The sequence below is a fragment of the Serpula lacrymans genome, assembly GCF_000218685.1.
Source record: "Serpula lacrymans var. lacrymans S7.9 unplaced genomic scaffold SERLAscaffold_1, whole genome shotgun sequence".
In the NCBI taxonomy this organism is placed as follows: Eukaryota; Fungi; Basidiomycota; class Agaricomycetes; order Boletales; family Serpulaceae; genus Serpula; species Serpula lacrymans.
In genome coordinates, this window is record NW_006763290.1 from 3,496,260 (window position 1) to 3,515,684 (window position 19,425).

Sequence of the window (19,425 nt, forward strand, 5' to 3'; positions counted from 1 at the left end):
CACCTATCTGCTATGCGGGATATTCCCAACCAATAACCAAATCTCCTTCACCCTGGAGTCCGGGTGCCCAGTGGGACTTTTTGCACAAACGTGCGAGAGAGTAGAAGAGTGAGTCCTAATGTAACAACCAAGAGTTAGTTACTCTGGCGCACACAGGAACACACTATAAAGAGAATGAAGAGGGAGTGGTTACCTTAGGATGCAGAGAGTTAGTTGGTATACAACAGGAGGACTTGCTGAGGAGTCTCCTGGATCTATTGGGGTATATATACTACTACAGGGTTATTTGTACATATGTACTATACAGTTGATGGCAACAGTGGCTGATGATGTCATGGGGCCTAGCCCGCATGGCCAGCTCCACTGTGTGAGAGAGTCGTATCTATAATAAGACAAAAGGCAACGCGGCGTGAGAAAGAGGAGTTTGGACCAAAGGGGAAGTGTGCGTGGCACCATGTGTGAAAGCTAAAGTACAAGGTTAAAGCGGAGAATAAAATAAAGGGAAGGTCCAAAAATTGTGTTATCGTAACATTCAGGCCAATCCAAAATAGCTTGAACTTTCTCAGGATCCATCCTGATTCCATTCTGGCCAATTATCATACCAAGGAAGTTCACTTCCTTCATTTGTGTTTGACAAATAGGTCCCGATCCTGTAAGTGTCAAAGGACTTCTTGCACGATCCTGTTATGCTCAGCCTCATTGTCCGACTTTGTAAATATTAATAAATTGTCAATGTAAATGATCTCACAAAACTAGCCAAACTTGATGATATCAAGATCACAATGGCTTTCATCAATGTCTTAAAAGAGGCTCACTGTTACAATTGACATACCAGCACCTACTTACACTTCACTTTTTGTACTTTTACTTTACTTTTTCCAAGTCACATGACCAGTCATGTGACCATTTACTTTACTTTACATTTTCGGACTTTTCATAGTCACATGACCAGTGTCTAGACTCATCATGTGACCGGTCACATGCTAGACATTGGACTTTAAATTTTACTTACAACTGTGCAGTACCTCATGTATTTTAGTATATATACTGGAGCAATACATGGGGAGGGACTCAGCGAGTCCTCCTGTTGTCTACCAACAACTAACTTGCCAAAACCTAATGGGTAACCACTCCCACCTCTTCCTCTTCTTTTGAGTGTTGTTTTCATTGTGCTCCAGTGCCCCAAGACTGTGTCTTGTTGGTGTTGTCACACTCACCTCGAAGACAGCCATATGCGACTTGACCCAGAGGCCCTTGATCGCCTGCAAAACCCACCACAAGAACCATGTCTTCTCAAAAGTCCCTACAAATGACTTGCCCCGGATCTTTTCATAGCAACCCCCAACGCTTCAGAGGAGGTCTACAATCAAATATGTAACGCCTACCGCCGCTTACATCCAGGAAATCCTTTAAAGATCCACTCTCACTATTGTATCAAGCATTGTATGGCCGAATTGAGCAGTGTTGAGCCGCTTATGCATGACATGTGCGTCAACACATACCTTGCATATACGGGTCCCTTTGCAAACCTCGATGTCTGTCCCATGTGCCTTTAGCCTAGATATGATGAAGCCATACTTGCTTGCTCTAAGGGGGAAAAAAAGGTATCGCTTCAGCAATTCCACACCATGCCCATAGGCCCTCAAATCCAAGTTTTATGGTGTGACTCGGCCAGAGCAGATAACATGAGATACTGGGAGTCACGTACTCAGGAACTTATTGAAGAACTAGAGCTCAATGACAGCGTTCTTGGTGCTTATGACGACATCTTTGCTGGTAGCAACTACCTCAATGCTGTCGCGGATGGCCATATTCAACCTAATAACCCAGTGCCGATATTCTTAATGGACGGTGCCTAATTATACGGGAAGAAAACATCAAACTGCTAGATATATATCAGGGTAGTGTTTGACCTTTCCCCAGATAAACGATATAAAAAAAACATCACATCCCAGGGCTGAACAAACCCAAAAACATTGACTCTTTCTTATTCCCAGATCTACATCATTTATTTGCCATCCAACGTGAAGGATTATAAATCTGGGATGCCTCAAGAAACATCGTATTCACATCAAAATTGTTCCTTGCACTTGTCACAGCAGATGGCCCCGCCATGGCACAGTGGCAAGTTTGGCTGTCAATTATATTGTGAACTTCCTGGTCGACTCAAGGCTCAAAGCAGTCACTACAGCCCAGCCCTACTCAAGCCATCGGGAGATTACAATATCTCTGGCTGCACTCACAACAACATTGATCCTTACAATTTCCCTGCTGTATCATCACAGATGTACCTTGACAATCTTACCACTCTCACAGCTGCAGAAAATGAGTCACAATATTGGAAACTATGCTTAAAAATGGGGTTCAGCAAGCCGGAAATATTCTTAGGCCTGGCAACCAATCAAATACTTGGAATTCCGAACTCGTTCAGTTCTGATCTCATGCATCTTGTGTCCCTAAACATCCCTGATCTCTTAATTCCCCTCTGGCGCGGGACACTAGACTGTGACAAAACAGACAACAAGGATCTTTGGACATGGGCTACATTGTAAGGAGAAACATGGATTCAACATGGTAGAGATGTAGCTAGCGCTGCTAAGCATCTACCAGGCTCCTTTGACCGTCTACCCCAAGACCCTGCAGAGAAGATATCGAGTGGATACAAGGCTTGGGAAAACTTACTATATATATACGGGTTAGGCTCTGCTTTTTTGTATGGAATCTTGCCAGTCAAACATTGGAGCAACTTCTGTAAACTTGTACGAGGAGTTTGTCTTATGCATCAACACAAAATCAAGGTTGAGAATATCACTCAAGCTCATAATTTATTAGCAACTTTTGTACTAGAGTTTGAAGCACTATACTACCAGAGACAAAACAACTGGTGATGTGATGAATAGAACTGTAAATGAAAAGACTCTAAAGGAATGTGTAAGTATGTGTTTAACTGTAATAATGACATCAGGAAAAATGGGGGTAGCTATATAGAGCTCTATAGCACTATTAGTACTCATCTCTATAAATGCTCTTATAGATGTTGGAAATTGTTGTATGGCTGATAAAAAAAAATTCACACAGACAGGATTTGAACTCTCAACCTGCTAGTCAGCTTTTAGGTGACTAAGCAACCTATAACCACACATCACATTTATCCACTACACCATGAGAGCTTATAAAATATATTATACAGGTGTTATATTTTGACCTTTTATGGACTTAGATTTTTTTAAATCATTGTCACCACTTATATTTGGATAAATTATTATTATTATTTTATAAATATCAAAGATACAGACTACTATTTCATTAATACAGGCTACATAAATAATTAATACTGTATGATTTATTAGCCCTTTTAAGCACCTTGAACTATATTATAACTATGACCTTTACAACTATAGGAGCTATGTAGGCTGCTATAGGCTATAAGAGCACTTATAGTAACTTGCCTATAATAATATACTTGACTCCAAACACTTCTTGCCTCTTTCTATTATTGAACAAGTTTATTAGATTAATCCAGAGTTTGAGGGGATTATAGATACTTCTCCCCTTGGTTAAATTTTTGCCTACTACTGTGTTATAAGAGCTATAAGAGCTATGATTGCACTGATAGTACTATAGTTTCTACAAATGCATTTATATATATAGGTGGTGGCTATATAGCGCTATATAGCAAAAGGGTTTTTCCTGATGGATGAAACTATACCTCAGTCTTTCTGGTAAATGTCTGAGGTGTTTAAGGTAAGATGAGCGCACTTTTCTATATTCTAATTAAGAAACTTATATAATGTATCAAAATGTCGGAATAGTTGAATGAAAATGAATGAAAGAATGGAAAATATATAGTAGTGTCCATGATATGCCAACACACCCCCTCAAACTGAACTCACTCCCATCATCTTAACAAAATATTCTAGCTTGGGTTGAGCCAGTGGTTTTGTAAGGCAATCTGCAGGCATTTCTTCAGTAGGACAGTAGAATATTTGAATAACTCTGTTTTCTACAGTTTGTTGAATGAAATAAAAGTGGATGTCAATATGTTTGGTCCTTGAGTGGTACACATTGTTTTTTGTTAATTCTATAGCACCATGGTTGTCGCTGTGCAGAGGGATTGGTGGTTGCAATGGATTATTGGTTATTTCAGCCATATATTCTTGAGCCAAATTGCCTCTTTTGTTGCATGTGTTAGCACCACATATTCGGCCTCTGTTGTTGATAGAGTAACTATCGGTTGGGTTTTGCTATTCCAGGATACTGCACCACCATTTATTCGAAAAACATAGCCAGAAATAGAGTGCCTATGGGCATGTGAGGCATAGTCGGCATCTGTGAAACTGATGAGTCCCTCCTGGTTCTGGCCAATTAGTAAGCAATGGTTTCTTGTTGCCTTGAGATACCTGAACAATTGCTTGGCTGCTTCCCAGTGTGTGCATCCTGGATTCTGGAGAAAATGTGATAGAGACAAGATGGCGAAGGATATATCTGGTCTTGTTGCAAGAGAGTGATACAAGAGGGAGCCTATGGCTTCCCTGTAAGGTATGTTTTTCATTTCCTCCAATATGGCTGTTGTCGAGGGAGACTGTGTTGTGTCGAACAGAAGGCCTGGTTTGATGGGAGTAGAGATCGGTTTGGCTTTTTCCAGGCTGAATCTTCTTAGGACTGTATCAATATAGGCTTGTTGTCTGAGTGAGATGGTATCGTTTATGTGGTCTCATTTGATTTCTATTCCCAGCAGCCAGCTGATTTCACCAAGGTCCGTTATGTCATACTCTTCTTTTATCCCGCTCTTAAAACCCTCTATTAGCTCCTTGGAACTTCCCACGATTGCCTTGTTATCGACAGACACAGAGACAATAATGCCTCCACTGTTGCTATATTTGATGAATAGTGCATGGTTGTATTCAGATTTTTCAAAGCCAAGTCTTTTGAAAGTTGTGGTAAGCTTTTCATACCATTGCTTTCCAGACTGTTTTAATCCATATAGATCTTTCTTTAACTTGCAGACCAAGCCTCTTTGGTTCGCTTTCAGATATCCTGTTGGTGGCTGCATATATACATCCTCAGTCACTTCTGCGTTGAGGTAAGCTGACTTGATGTCAATCTGATGGATTTCCCAGTTGAGAGCGGCTGTATGAGCGAGTACAAGACAATTTGTTGTCAATTGTGAGACGGCCGAGTATGTTTCAGTGTAGTCTGTCCCATATATTTGGGTGCTACCATTTGCAACCAATCTCACTTTATATTTTAGGATGTTTCCATTTGGTCCTTGCTTGATTCGTGTCACGCAGTGCGAGCAAATGATGTTAGCGTTCACTGGTGGCTCCACCAGGTCCCAGGTATGCAATTTTTCTATCTGTTTTATCTCTTCTTCTATGGCTGCTAACCACTCCGTTTTGTAGCGCCCGTTTAGCGCCTCGGTAATAGAGGGTGAGTTGTTTTTGGACGACTTGGCAGCTGCGTCAGCCGCTGCCATAGCATACTGGTGAGTCGCTGCCTTACTTTCCTCTGTATCTGATGTCCATGCGAGGTTTGCGCGCCCATTTTTGTGTAGGTTTTGGCTGATCACAATGTGGATGCTCCTGGGCCTTGAGAATGGGGTGGATGGGTCCTTGTTTGACTGGATGAGGCTCATTAGGTGGGTTTGGCGCTGGTTTGAGGACCGCCGGTTTGTCTTAGGCTAGCACTTGTGCCAAAAACACAGGTGCCTTGTCCTCATGTTCCTCGCTTGCTAATGGATTCATTTGCAGGTTGTTTTTGTCCGGTTCTTCAACCGCATCAAGCAGAAGCGGGTCATTTTGCGGCAGTGGTTCGAGCTGCTCGTTTGGATTGGAAACGACATCTTGTTTGATGGAAATGGTGCGTTTGTCTGGCCAATATATGCGGTACCCCTTTGATTCTGAGTCATATCCTACCCATTTTCCAATCTTAGCATGGGATTCAAGTTTTCCCGCATTTAGGACTTTAATGTAGGCTGTACACATACCATTTCATATGGTGTTTTGCCTTTTAGGGCCTTTGTAGGTGATCTGTTTTTGATCCAAACTGTGTGCTTAACTGCTTCACCCCACAGCATTCTGTGCATGCCAGCAGATATTAGCATGGCTCGAGCTAGCTCGAGTAGTGTTGTTATTCTGCGGCGCCATTTTGCTGGGGCAAGTCATGAATGGTAAGTTCACGTACAGTTCCTTGTTTTTCTAGATGCTGATTATATTCATCACTTGTGAGCTCACTGCCCCTATCAGATCTGAAGTGTTTGACTTTGGTACCATCTTTTTGAGTGTTGAACCATACTTTGACGGATTGGTACATTCTTAGGACCTTGTTTTTGTGGGCGAGCAGATATATATGTGATTCACGAGAGTAATCATCCGTGATTGTCAGCATGTATCATTTGCCTTTTATGTCCTCAACTGAGGCAGGTCCCCATAGGTCCGAGTGGAGGTGTTCTCCATATGTTGTAGCACGAGTGTAGCTAATTTTGGGAAATGGTCTCCTTTGGGCTTTAGCTCTGACACAAGGCTCACAAAATTTTACAGCAGCTGATGGATCAATTTCTACTCCTTCGACCATTCCTGACTTTATCAAGTGTTCAGCTGCTTTGTGTCCAATATGACCCATCTTTCTATGGAGTTCATTCATGTTTAGCCTTTGATTTGCTACATTTGCTTCGTGCGTGCCACATTTGTCTGTTTTTGAGAACTGATACAGTCCTTTGGATTGTGGTATTATAGCAATGACTTTCCGTTGTGGCAGTGGAGTTTTTATCATGCATGCACCGTTCTCGATGTGTATAGCATATCCAGCATTGTCCATACGACTGGCTGAGATGAGTGTTTGGGCCATTTCTGGGCAATATAGTGTTTCTTGCAATTGCACACGAGAATAGCTGTCCCATTTGGGAGATTGATCATGACTGTGCCTTTTCCACTGGCATACATAGTTCAGCTATCTGCTAATGCGATTGGGATAGGATTAATGCAGCTGATGCTTTCAAACAAGTGCTTATCTGGACAGTAATGATTGCTGGCTCCGCAGTCTACCAGAGTATTGTATGATGGATTTGATGAAGATGCTTGAGAGGCTGTTGCAACAAATGCATATACTTCATCATTTGTGACACTTTGTGTGGTAGCAACATTTGCAGCTGGGGCAGGAGGATTTGTATCTGGTGCTTTAGTGGTAGGTTTTTGGCTTTGAGGACGTTGGCCCTCCTTTCCACCACCCGGTCTATAATAGTATTCAACTGTATGGCCCGTTTTAATGGGGCATTTGGGGTTTGTACACTTGAAGTGTTTGTGTCTCTCTTGCCTCGTCATCTTTGAATATGATTTAACAGCCATAGCAGATTCCCTTTTGGATTTTGAGGCTATGCTTCTGTGGTCTGCTGAAGATAGTGGGTGTTTCAAGATGCGAGCTGCAGTAGTGATTGATGATAGTAGAGGGCGGTAAGAAATTGGTAGTGAAGACAGTATCATTGCTGAAAAGTCTTTTTTGTCTACCGGAGCACCCATGCTAGCTAACTCTTCTTTTAGCCTTAGCATATCCCCCAAGTGGCTCCTGACATTGCCGCTTTCAGGACATCTAAGATTCTGCAGCCTTCATTGAATATCCACTTGCATCATTTCTGACTTGCCTTTGTGCATTTTGGTCAGAGTGTCCCATATTGCAGCTGCCAAGATCCTGTCCTGTATCTGGATTAAGGTCTTGTCGTGTATGGTTGAGTATAGTCGTTGTGTGACGAGGCATTCCTTTTGGGCATATTCATTCACTTTAGCCTCATACTCCTCTATTTGCTTTTCAGTTATTACTGTTCCATCATCCAGTTTAGCTACACCTGCCGAGTGATAATTGTAATTTTTGATAGGTAGCTACCTGGCAGATCCTAGTAGGAATCTAGATAGTCCTCTTGCTCCAACAGCAGTAGTGACTCTTGTTTTGTATGAGATCCAGTTCGAACCATCCTTTGCTAGTTTGAAAAGTAGCACTCAAAGCATTGCCGGTGAAAGTCATGTCACCAGGGCTCATAACCTGATGTGATGAATAGAACTGTAAATGAAAAGACTATAAAGAAATGTGTAAGTATGTGTTTAACTGTAATAATGATGTTACTATACCTCAGTCTTTCTGGTAAATGACTGAGGTGTCTAGGATGAGTGCGCTTTTCTATATCCTAATTAGGAAACTTATGTAATATATCAAAATGTCGGAATAGTTGAATGAAAACAAATGAAAGAATGGAAAATATATAGTAGTGTCCATGATATGCCAACAACCGGCTCCATTTTATCCAACCTGCTCTTCACTCACTGTTACATATAGCCTCCAAAGCTGTCCGAGCAGGCCCTCCCATCTATTCCTTGTAGTGGACTATGGAACAAATGATCGGCAACCTAGGGCAAGAAATTCATCAACATTCTAATCCATTCGCCAATTTATCCCAATGAGCTATTCTCCGTGCGCAAGTCAATGCCTTAAAGGCTATAATCCCTGATCTGGCACCTGTTGTCTAATTACCTCGAGGAGCTAAAAACATTGGCAATGGATATCTTCTCCTGTGCAAGTGAGACCGCACTACATGAGTTCTTTGTGAACGTGAAGTCTGTAGTCTCAATGTATTCGCCAAAGCCCGTCACTTCAAATTTTATCTTAACACCTGTGTACAAAAATGGGCCAGAATTTGCCTACCAACAGGTCAGATTTCCCAATGCGTCTGGGGGGAAAAGACACCAGGCGACCAAACTCTTCGACCTTCACGACATGTCAAGGTGATTTATTTTTGTTAAGTTACCTGTGATTCTTTTGCTGATCATGTCTGCATAGATTGACTTACACGGGTGCCTTTGATTTGCTGAGGTGCTATATTACATGCAGCTCACAGTAAATGACAACATGCATACCATTGCAATGGTCTCCTTATGGTCTCACCCCAATGAAGAACTTCTACAATATTTGTTCTTTACAGTCTATTCCTGCAAACACCAAGGTGATTTGGGGCTGTGTGTTATTGATGTAAAATCAATATTAGCTGTTGTCGCTATGGTGCCACATCAATTACAAGGCAAGGATAGATATTGTGTGTGGAGAAACCTGGTTTAGATGTGGGTATCATAGGAGGTCACACAGAACCTGACGAGAATGATGGGAATGTAGATGATTAATAATTAACCATACAATTTCATATACATACAGTGTCTACTCGGATCTATGTACTGTCTCTTTTACGCTTGATACTATGTCCCTCCCTCTTGTCTCCAGAAATATCCATCTGCCTTTAAACAATCCTAGCCCTATCTGCCAAACGTGCGCGATAAACTTGGTACCCTATGGTTGGAAGTGTTCCATTAACTAAAGGTTGATGTTCTGGGTGGTGTTTGTGGTCACAATGTTGTACCAGGAGCACAGAGGGCTATGCAATGATAGATTTCTCTTCTGGCTCCTCCAAGGGTTTCCTAGAAAGAATATTAAGTAAAATAAGCATGTAAAACAATCAGATCACTTACAAAATGCTATCAGTCAATGTACGATCGGGATCAACTAGAGCTGTACTGTTTATTTTGATCACAAAAGTCTTTCCACGCCATTTGAGAGAAAAATTAGATATAGATAAGATTATGCTTACCATAGGGCCAGGTTCCGCTTGGAGTGAATGTAATAGAATTTGGATCCCAGTCAGGAGGTATATTATCTACATGCAAAACCAATATATTATTGGCTTGAGATATCAACATGTTATTGTGAGGAGTGTTATTGATGGGAGTGAGATTGTTATTAGTATATTACCCCAGTCAAATGAAATCACATGGGTTTGGCCCACACGGCCACCTAAAAAATAACCCCAACTTTTCTCCCAAGTTCTCTGTCTCCTATAACCATGTCTAACAGCACTCTCTCATCATTGTCCTCATCTGCTTCACTCAAAGACTCGAATATGTTGTTTTTTTCTCCTTGCCATCCATCGCCAATTAATAACAGACTTGTACCGCTATATCTATCGGTAGCAATTAATTTTGCTCACTCTGATCAAGAAAGTTCAGGTAGCATTGATTACCTAGGCTCCAACAGAATTATTAAAATAGATTACAACATGGGCTCACAGGCGTCTCAGTATGTTCCTAAAAGGGTCCATCAGCAGGTACTCGAAGATCTGTACAAATGCCAAAAAGAATTACAATTAATAAATGGGAAATACAAGGGACTCATGTGACTATTTTCTGTAGTAACTAGAATTTATTGACTGGTAGATATTTTACAGGCATGGCTACAACCTATTGTTAGCTACAAGAACCTTACAGGCCTCTTTGGCGCCAAAAGAATATTTGTCCAGATAATAGATGGAGAAATCATCGATGGAGATCGAGCGACTTTGATCCGGGCTTGGCTGCATGACTCCTTTGTATACCTCATGGAGATGGGAGTTGCTCTGGAAACGTGGTCGGTCAGCGGCAGGTCTTGGAATCAAAAATAGTTGCTTGGGTGGGATCTCAAAAAAATTTCCGGAACTCACTTACTGCGAAGGAAATTGGAAACTGACCAAAATCATCTCCAATAACTACCCGGCCTGGTATGCAAACACAAAAGAAAGGGACTTGGATGTGACAATGGAAGATGACAAAGCCAATGGAGTGGTGCCTGCATGTATTATTGGCAAACACAAGCTAGAAAAACCGACAAATAGTGCGACACCCAAAAAAGTCAAGGTTTCACAGGACAGTCTAGACAGCCTTTACAGTCTCGACAATGAGGAGAATCCCGTAACAGCTGGCAACCTTGGTGATCACAACACTTATATGGGAATCGGAGCTACAAAAGACAGGCTGGGTATCACTGATAAGATTACGGAGGTTGTAGAGAGGACCTTGATCTGGACAGCCACAACGAGAAACCGGTGGCTAGCAAACCTCTTGCGGTTAGTCACGGTGAAGACAACCAAGGCCTCAAAGATGACCCACACTATCAAGGAACAGGTCAGGCAGCTATGGCTAGTGGTGATGCCTCAATCAAAGCAACAACTATAGTCAGCAAGCCAATCAGATCAAAGTGGGAATTTTGCTTCTCCAAGGTCCCGCATTTTGAATATGGATTTGAGTTTGGCTTTTGTGATATCCATGAATTTTCAGGATGAAGCTCCTAGTAGGAGGTCATCTACATAGAAAACAACAAAGCATATTTGTTTGTTTTCCCGGAATACATAGAGACATGTTTCTGCATTTAGTCTTGTGAAACCGAGCTCCTGGAGCTTGCGATCAAAAGTTTTGTTCCATGTACGACCAGCTTGTTTTAATCCATAGATGGATTTCTTCAATCTCCAGCAGTATCCAGGTTGGATAGGAACACCCCATGGAGGAAGCATGTACAGTTCTTCTTCAAGTTCTCCATTGAGATAAGCTGTGGATACGTCCATTTGATCAAGTTCTAGGTTGTACTTTGCTGCCAGGGCTAGAATAATTCAGATCAACTCTAAGTTTACAACCAGAGCAAAAGCTTCCTGGTAATCAATCCCCTCCCTTTGAGTAAAACCTCGTGCAACAATCCGGAGTTTGTATCTCTCAATGTTTCCGTTTTGATCAAACTTGATCCGGAACACAGGTTTTGATAAGATGGGTTTTACTCCCTTCGGAAGTGGAACAGTGTCATATACTGCATTAGTATTGAGACTTAGGAGTTCCTCCTCCAAGGCAGACTTCCATAATTCTCCATCTGGACATGATAAGGCTTCCTTTAGTGTCCTTGGAAGGTATGTGTTAGATGGACCGGTACTTGCTATTCCAGCAAAGAATGTCTCCTCTGTATCAGATGTTTCTTCATGAACCTCATGAGTATTAGATTTCTCCATGGAGTTGTCATGCTGCTCTTTTCAAGACTGTTCCTCATTTAGAGTCCTTTGATAATCTTGGTTTTTGTCTGCAGGACGGGTCTGGCCACTGCTTCTGCGTACTCCTAGGACTTCAGCAGGCATGACTGCTCTTTTAGGAACTTGTGCAGGTACTCCAGGGAGTAGACGCATTTGTGTGTGTGTTGCCCCACTCACTCCTGAAGGTGTTAAATCACTCCTCGGAGGCGTTGGGTGACTCCTTGGAGGTGTTGGATGACTCCTCTGAGGTGTTGTATGCCTTCCAGAAGCTGATCCAATGGACAGGCTGTCTAGCTGTATTCGGACTTTTTCCACATCAGCTGGCTGTATGTTGAGGGGCTGTCCTCCCACTGACTGTGACTCTACTTTGGGTTTCCGTTCTGAAGATGGCCAGTGTTCAGGTCTTGGTTGTAGAGACTGTTGTGGAAGGTGTCTTAGCTGATCAGGTGCTCCCATTGCTCTCGGAACATCTTCATGCTGATATGGTACCATTGCTTGTGGAACATCTCCTTGGAGATGTGGTTCCATTTGCAATTCATTTGGATCTCGGATCCAAGGGTCAGGATTATCCTCCTCCAATATTTTTTGGTCTGGATAGTAAGCATTCTTTGGAATGAATCCCTCCCACTGATCTGTGCTAGTGTCTGTGTTTCAGAGAGCAGTGTCATCCTTTTGTACCTTTCCGGATTCATTGAATATGACATGCCGACTGGAAAACACAGTCCGTTTTTCAGTGTCTAGGAGTTTGTAGGCTTGCTTTCCATGTGTGTAGCCAATCATTATGGCTTTGCGCCCCTTGGAGTAAAACTTCCCTTGCCTTTTGTCTTTTGGAATCAAGGCATATGCTTGGCATCCGAAAGGGCGAAACAAAGTTGGATCAACTCTCCTTTTAAACAGTATTTCATATGGGGTCTTTCCATGGAGTCCTGATGCTGGGCTGCGTGCTGTGATATATGCAGCTGTTTGCATGGCATCTACCCAAAATGACTTTGGGAGCTTGGAATCATGGAGCATAGTGGTTGCTAATGTAGCCAATGTCTGATTCATGTGTTCTGCAATGTCATTTTGTTCCGGAGTATCTGCAACTGTAGTTTCTTGGATGACACCATCTCCTCGGAGTTGATTTTTGAATACATTGCCAGTATATTCTCCTCCCCCATTGCTCCGGAGGAATTCTGTATACAGTGGAGTGAAGTTTTCTTCTCCCTAATGAGTTCGGAAGAATGTTTGGACATCTTCTTTCCATTGCTTGTATCATTCCAGTGCCTCACTTTTATATTTTAGGAAATATCTCCATGGAAATTTGGAGAAATCATCTACAATGATAATCCAGTACCAAAAACCCTCCCTGGAAGTTGGTTTGATTGGTCCTCCAACATCCATGTGCACAATTTGTATGGAGCGCTTGGCTTGGTTTCCTCCAGTGGACTTGAAAGGTAATTTCTTCATCTTTCCTAAAGCGCAAGGTTCACAAAACTCTGGGGTTCCGGTAAGGGTGTCTATGTTCTGGAGCTGTCCTTTTGTAACCATTCATTGCAAGCGGTCCATTCCAATGTGTCCCATTCTCCTGTGCAATAAATTTACATCTACTGCTGCAAAAGCTGACTCCGGGTTGATTTTGGGTTTTGCTTGGATGTGATAAAGTCCTCACTTGTGTAAGGCAGTGAGGATAAGTTCCTCCTGTTTCCAAACTTCACAAGTGTTTGACCCTGCTGGAAAAAGTGTTGATAACCCTGTTTTGGACAATTTGTGGACAGACACAAGTGCTAAAGTGAAGTTTGGCACAAGTAAGACATTTGACAGTGCAATATTGTAGTCCTTTTTGCCAACAGTTGCTTGTAGGATTACTGCTCCAATGCCAATGGCATTTACAGAGGATTCATCCCCAAAACTGATTGTCCTCGGAGGATGCAGAACATGGTATGTTCCTGGCTCAAACCAGGAGCGGTGAGGGACCATGTGGGATATTGCTCCGGAGTCAATGATGATTGTTGTTTTGGTCTTATTGGGTTCCAACACAAGGTAAGCTTGAATGGGTTTAGCAAGAGGCTTGGAAATATGTACATGTTCCAATGCAATATGACTCTGTTCCTCCTCGGAGTCAGATCCAGATGATTGCTCCGCTGTATTTGCCTTTTCCTTCTCTTTTCCTTTATCCTTGTGTCTTTCCTTTCCCTTCTTCCTTTGACCTTTTCCAGCTGGCTGAAGTGTTCAACACTCCGAGGTGTTGTGTGATTTACTTTGTGGAAGTCACACCACTTCTCCTCGGGTTTGAGTGCTGATTTGGAACCTCCAGGGGCCTTTCCTGATTGTCGTGCAACCTCTGCAGTGATCCGGATCTCAACTGCATCAAAGGTAAGTTTATTTTCTTCAATCGTGTTGATTACCGATGACTGAAATATTTTCCATTTAGGAGTGCATGGGAGAGATTGGAGAAGAGCGGCCATAAGTTTGGTATCAACTCCTAATTTCATTCCAGAGAGGTGTGAATTAATTGTCCGGATTTTTGCAATGTGGTCCTGGATAGGTGATGTCCCATCCCAGGACAATTTGGTGAGTTGCTGGAATGAATAAAAGGCCAAGGCAATGTTGGACATCTGATGGAGTGAGACAAGTTTATCAAATAACTCCTTGGAGCTGGTGAGGTCTTCAGTCCTCATTAGGAGGGCATCAGAGATGTGGTCCTGGATGATTCCATGTTTTTTCTCATCCTTAAGTATCCAGGTGATCTCAGGATCCTCTGAGGAGGTAGGTTTTCTGACAAAACCGGATAAACCCGGTCTCTGCCGAAGCAGCCATTGTTCTCCATGGAGCATAGCCACCACTCCATGGAGTAACCATTGTTCTCCTAGGAGCACAATTGTACTCCTAGGAGTCATTATACTGTAGCAAGTAGCACCTCCGACTATAAGTAGTAGGGGGTTTAGTATAGGAATACCTCAGTCGTTTCTATAGCCTCTTGGGCAGCGGCTGAGTTTCACTTAGTTTTATTACAATGGATGTTAGTTTAAGGTGATCTCTAATAAATGTAATGTAACATACCTCAGCCGCTGCCCAAGAGGCTATAGAAATGACTGAGGTATTTCTATACTAAACCCCCTACTACTTATAGCCGGAGGTGCTACTCGCTATAGTATAATGACTCCTAGGAGTACAATTGTGCTCCTAGGAGAACAATGGTGACTCCATGGAGTGGTGGCTATGCTCCATGGAGAACAATGACTGCTTCGGCAGAGACCGGGTTTATCCGGTTTTGTCAGTCCTCATACCACCTCCATCCCAGTACCACCATGAACTTTTTACAGCAAGGCCCTATGTATAATTTTAACTGACTCTTCTGCAGGTCTGCAGGAACTTGTGGACTAGAAATGGGGTTCAAGATCATCCCACTAGACACAAGGTGGACTTTAACATCTTCTACAAGGACCTCCTGGAGGATTTGCAACGGGTAAGGTTGTTTCTCATATTCTCTGTATATTTGCTAACCCTTATTTTAGAAATATGCTTTAGATGCTGCTATTATGGTGAGTACCACAATATTTTACTGGTCTGCTAGTACTAATATCATACTATTTTGATTCTAGAAACTCAATGCAAAGGCATAATCATTATAATCATTTTGGTTCGGCAGATATCATTTTATTTCGAGTGAATTGCTGTAATTTGTTGTGTTTCGTTTTCATTTGTTTTTGATGCTTACTAATAAATCAATAGCTTTCGTTTTCAATGGTTTTGAGTCTGAATGGTCCTGAAATCAAAGAAAGACAATGATTCAAAACAATATATTCAGTGTAAATATTCTACAATAGCTGACAATAATATTCTAAGAATTGAAAGGGTCATTCTGGTATTTAGATAGATACAGAATGATATATTCGGTGACAATCATTTTCTATCGGCCTAAATATTGTCGTTTCCGACTGGGACTGAGGAGCAAAAGTGAATTCTGGTGCTATCCAAAGAGTCTGAATCTTGTGATCTGTCTCTATAGTTGAAATGACGAGTTGACTTTCTACAGTGGTGTCACCTGAGATGGCAGACTTGGCTTCATTCTACTTTCTCAAGTTAAAGCCATATGGCGACTTGTATGTATCTTGTCGTCGTAAGATCATTGTAACAATATTCAATATTTCGAGATGTTGAAATTGAACATACTTTTAACGGTACATCAGGTAAGACTACAAAGCACAATAGCGATAACGAGTACAATAGATGAAAGAAAGAAAAAGCACAAGAAACCCGTGGCTACCCCAGCGTCTCCGTGATGCTGAAATGCACATGATCGCCTTCTCCCAGTGTCAGACGAACAGGTAGACGGGGATCAATACGAACCGGAGCACTGGTGCCTACATAAAAGTCGCCGCGGCTGAAGTTGCGTGTGATAGCTGCCGCTTCTTCCTCTGTAAGGTTACGTGGTCTCTTGTTCGGTCTGAAGGTGGACGTAGAAGCGCCAGTGAAAGCACCATTATAATCATAGTACTGTTGGTGGTTCAGGTTGGGTGCACCGTGAACATAGCCTATAGGAGGGGCGGCGAATGCTGGTACTGCTGCAGCTGAGGTAGGTTACAATCGATCGCGACAGAGATGATGCGATATCACAAACCTGGTGGATGGTGCGACGAGTTTTGGTCGTGAGTATCTGGATCAGGATAAGCACAGGTTGCTCCCAAACCTCGCTTCAGACAGCTCTGATATGGCTGTGGTGAGAAGGGTGCAAAATCGAGATTAGTAGAGTAACTGACCTGACAGGGTAATACCTCACTGCATCTTGTTTTTCCAGTATGGCATGCGGTACATGCTCGTCGGACTGAAGGTGCCTTAGCTATAGATTGAACAGCGATGAATAGAGGGGAAAAAATGGAAGGGACGGAGTCCGACGGACGTTTTCTCCCTCCCTCGTTCGCTGACGAATTCGCGCCTGTTGGGAGCTGTTGTCCTTGCTGTTGGAGATCTGCAGCATGAAGTTGCTGAAGTTGTTGTGTATCAATGGAGGCCGAAGCCGTGTCTTGGGCCGGTGTGGATGCCTCACTGAGGGCCGACATGGTAGCGGGGCGGGCAGGGTCCGTAGATGTTCGGGGAAGAAGGTATATAAGTTATCCCGCACGGTCGTCGGAGCGGTTAGCTATTTACTTATTTATTCCTGTTTGTGCCGGTCCAACCGGCACACCTTTTCATTCCGCTACCGCGACCATGTCCTCCCTTCCGCCTCAGCCGCCTGTCCCCTTCTCTGAATTCGAGTTCACATTTGACCCTGCCCTTTTAGGCCTTTTCCCCGCCCCATCTTTGCCTTTACCTTCCTCCGCAGACCTTTTTTCGCCTTCAGAAAAAACAGATTTACTTGGTTTTCTCGACGACTTTAACTGGGAATTCGACTGTGACCCACTTGCAAACGAACATCCCAATCGTGAATTTGTGTATCCACCATCGCCCACCAGCACTTCACCTGTTGCTCTACCGCTATGTTTTAACTCAACTGCTTCACTGCAGCCATCCACCCACGACCTCCTCAATGGCCTCAGCACAAAAGCCAGACTCCGATCCACTGATCAGCTGTCGATACCACTTTCACACTCCATCCAGCCCTCTCTCGTAGCCGAGTCCACTCCAAACAGTGTCTCCTCTCAGGTGACGTCTCGAGTAAAGCCACCACTGTCTACCCCTCAGAAGAGGCTGAACCACATACTGTCCGAGCAAAAGCGCAGAAATGCCATTCGCGATGGCTATGCTCAACTTATATCGTTACTTGCTCCTGTTGGTGCACCTATCCTTGACATGCCAACTCGAGGTAGACCCAAAGGCAGTGGGGGGAGAGGCAAAGGACGGAGCAAGGGTAAAAGCGGTGTTTTATTCAGGGCTGTGGAATACTGTCGCTGGCTTGAGGAAGGAAGGGAGGCTCTCAGAGATGAAGTATTACGCTTAGAAGTTGCCGCCAGCATTTACCGTCAATGACCATGAACAGGAAGTATTTCAAGTCTCGCATGAAATGCTTTCAGAGTCCCTGACTCTAAACGTTAGTTGAGGAGGGTTCTGCACCTGATGTTCCCACGACAAGCCTGTAATTAGAATTGATATTGATGCCTTGATGCAACTCTAGTAAGAGGGGAACACTGCTTCCCCGCATCTTTTATTATCTCCTCAATATCTCGGTGGACTTGGAAAAATGAGCACCTAGTTTTTGCTCACCCATGCTAAGGACAGCTACATGCACATATACACGTCCTTATGGTGAGTCATCAAGCACACTTGTGTCATCTTATCTTGTCATACAGGTTCACGTAATCACCCTTGGTGTCTTCTACAGTATCTATTCGCAGGTATGACATGCTCACCCCTACCACGTCCTCCAGCACCCTCCAGAGCATCCCGCCGTGCCACCAATGCTCTCAACATCAACAGAAAATTACATGTTTCTGTGCTGACATGCAACAGTGATGCATGATTGTGCAACACTGTAGCTTGTCAATGTAGAGGCACATGAACTACTAATAAGAAGCTAGAGGACATGTTGTAGAAGAGGCAGCGAGTGGGGATTGTTCGTTGCAGTGGTGGGTGCTTCTTGACGGTATGTAAATACATCATACATCCTCTGATACGGCAGCAATGTGTTCCAGCGCCCTCAGCGTCTCTTCTCTTCTTTCTCTTCCAAATCCTCATCTTCCACTACCCCTCCTCCTTCATGATTCACAACGAGGGATTGTCGGTGGTCCTCACTAGAACCAGAACTCACACCTGCTGTAATGGTGTCAATGTACGGAGTAGCTTTGCTAGCACTTTCCCCATTCCAATATTAGTAATACAATCAATACTCACCTGTTTGTGTTACAATACACAATTTTTGGACTTCCTACTTTCAGTCTTTGCTTCAACCTTCTTTTGTGCCATGTGGCACTTTCCTTTACTTCAAACTCTACTTCTATCTTCACTTTCTCACGCTACACTACTTCTCCTTTACCTTTTAGATACAACTCTCTCACACAGTGGAGCTAGTCACACAGGCTACACCCTATGACATCATGAGCCACCACCTTCATCAACTATATAGTACATATGTACAAATAGTCTGTTAGTTGTATAAATACCCCAATAGATCAAGGAGACTCCTCAGTGAGTCCTCCTGTTGAATACCATCAACTAATTCGCTCCTATCCAGAAGAGTTTATCCACTCCTTCATTCTCCCCTCTTTGCCTGTCTTCACTATGCACCAGAGTATAAAAACTTTGGTTGTAACAGTTTGTAACCTATTCATTTTGGTCAGCTTGAACATCCGAGCTACCACTAAGCCTTCTAGGTGTAACAACCAAGAGTTAGTTACTCTGGCGCACACAGGAACACACTATAAAGGTAGTGAATGGGGAGTGGTTACCCCTTAGGCTGCAGAGAGTTTGTTGGTATACAACAGGAGGACTCGCTGAGGAGTCTCCTGGATTTATTGGGGTATATATACTAATACAGAGTGTTTGTACTTATGTACTGTACAGTTGATAAAGTTAGTGGCTGATGATGTCATGGGGCCTAGCCCGCATGACCAGCTCCACTGTGTGAGAGAGTTGTATCTAAAATAAGAAGAAGG

General features: G+C 43.0%; 3 protein-coding genes across 3 annotated transcripts; 2 read left to right on the top strand and 1 right to left on the bottom strand.

Moving 5' to 3' along the window:
- Positions 1-1,445: 1,445 nt before the first annotated feature.
- On the top strand, positions 1,446-1,859 carry SERLADRAFT_432320 (uncharacterized protein; the record flags this gene model as incomplete). Its single annotated transcript, XM_007312530.1, has 2 exons — positions 1,446-1,535; positions 1,593-1,859. The coding sequence occupies 2 exons, from the start codon at positions 1,446-1,448 to the stop codon at positions 1,857-1,859; spliced, it is 357 nt and encodes a 118-aa protein (XP_007312592.1).
- An 8,526-nt stretch (positions 1,860-10,385) lies between these two features.
- On the top strand, positions 10,386-11,018 carry SERLADRAFT_404764 (uncharacterized protein; the record flags this gene model as incomplete). Its single annotated transcript, XM_007312531.1, has 1 exon — positions 10,386-11,018. The coding sequence occupies one exon, from the start codon at positions 10,386-10,388 to the stop codon at positions 11,016-11,018; it is 633 nt and encodes a 210-aa protein (XP_007312593.1).
- A 4,946-nt stretch (positions 11,019-15,964) lies between these two features.
- On the bottom strand, positions 15,965-18,131 carry SERLADRAFT_454986 (uncharacterized protein; the record flags this gene model as incomplete). Its single annotated transcript, XM_007312532.1, has 4 exons — positions 15,965-16,401; positions 16,458-16,542; positions 16,597-16,676; positions 16,737-18,131. 4 exons carry the CDS (start codon positions 16,894-16,896, stop codon positions 16,100-16,102), a joined length of 627 nt encoding a protein of 208 aa, XP_007312594.1.
- Positions 18,132-19,425: the final 1,294 nt, after the last annotated feature.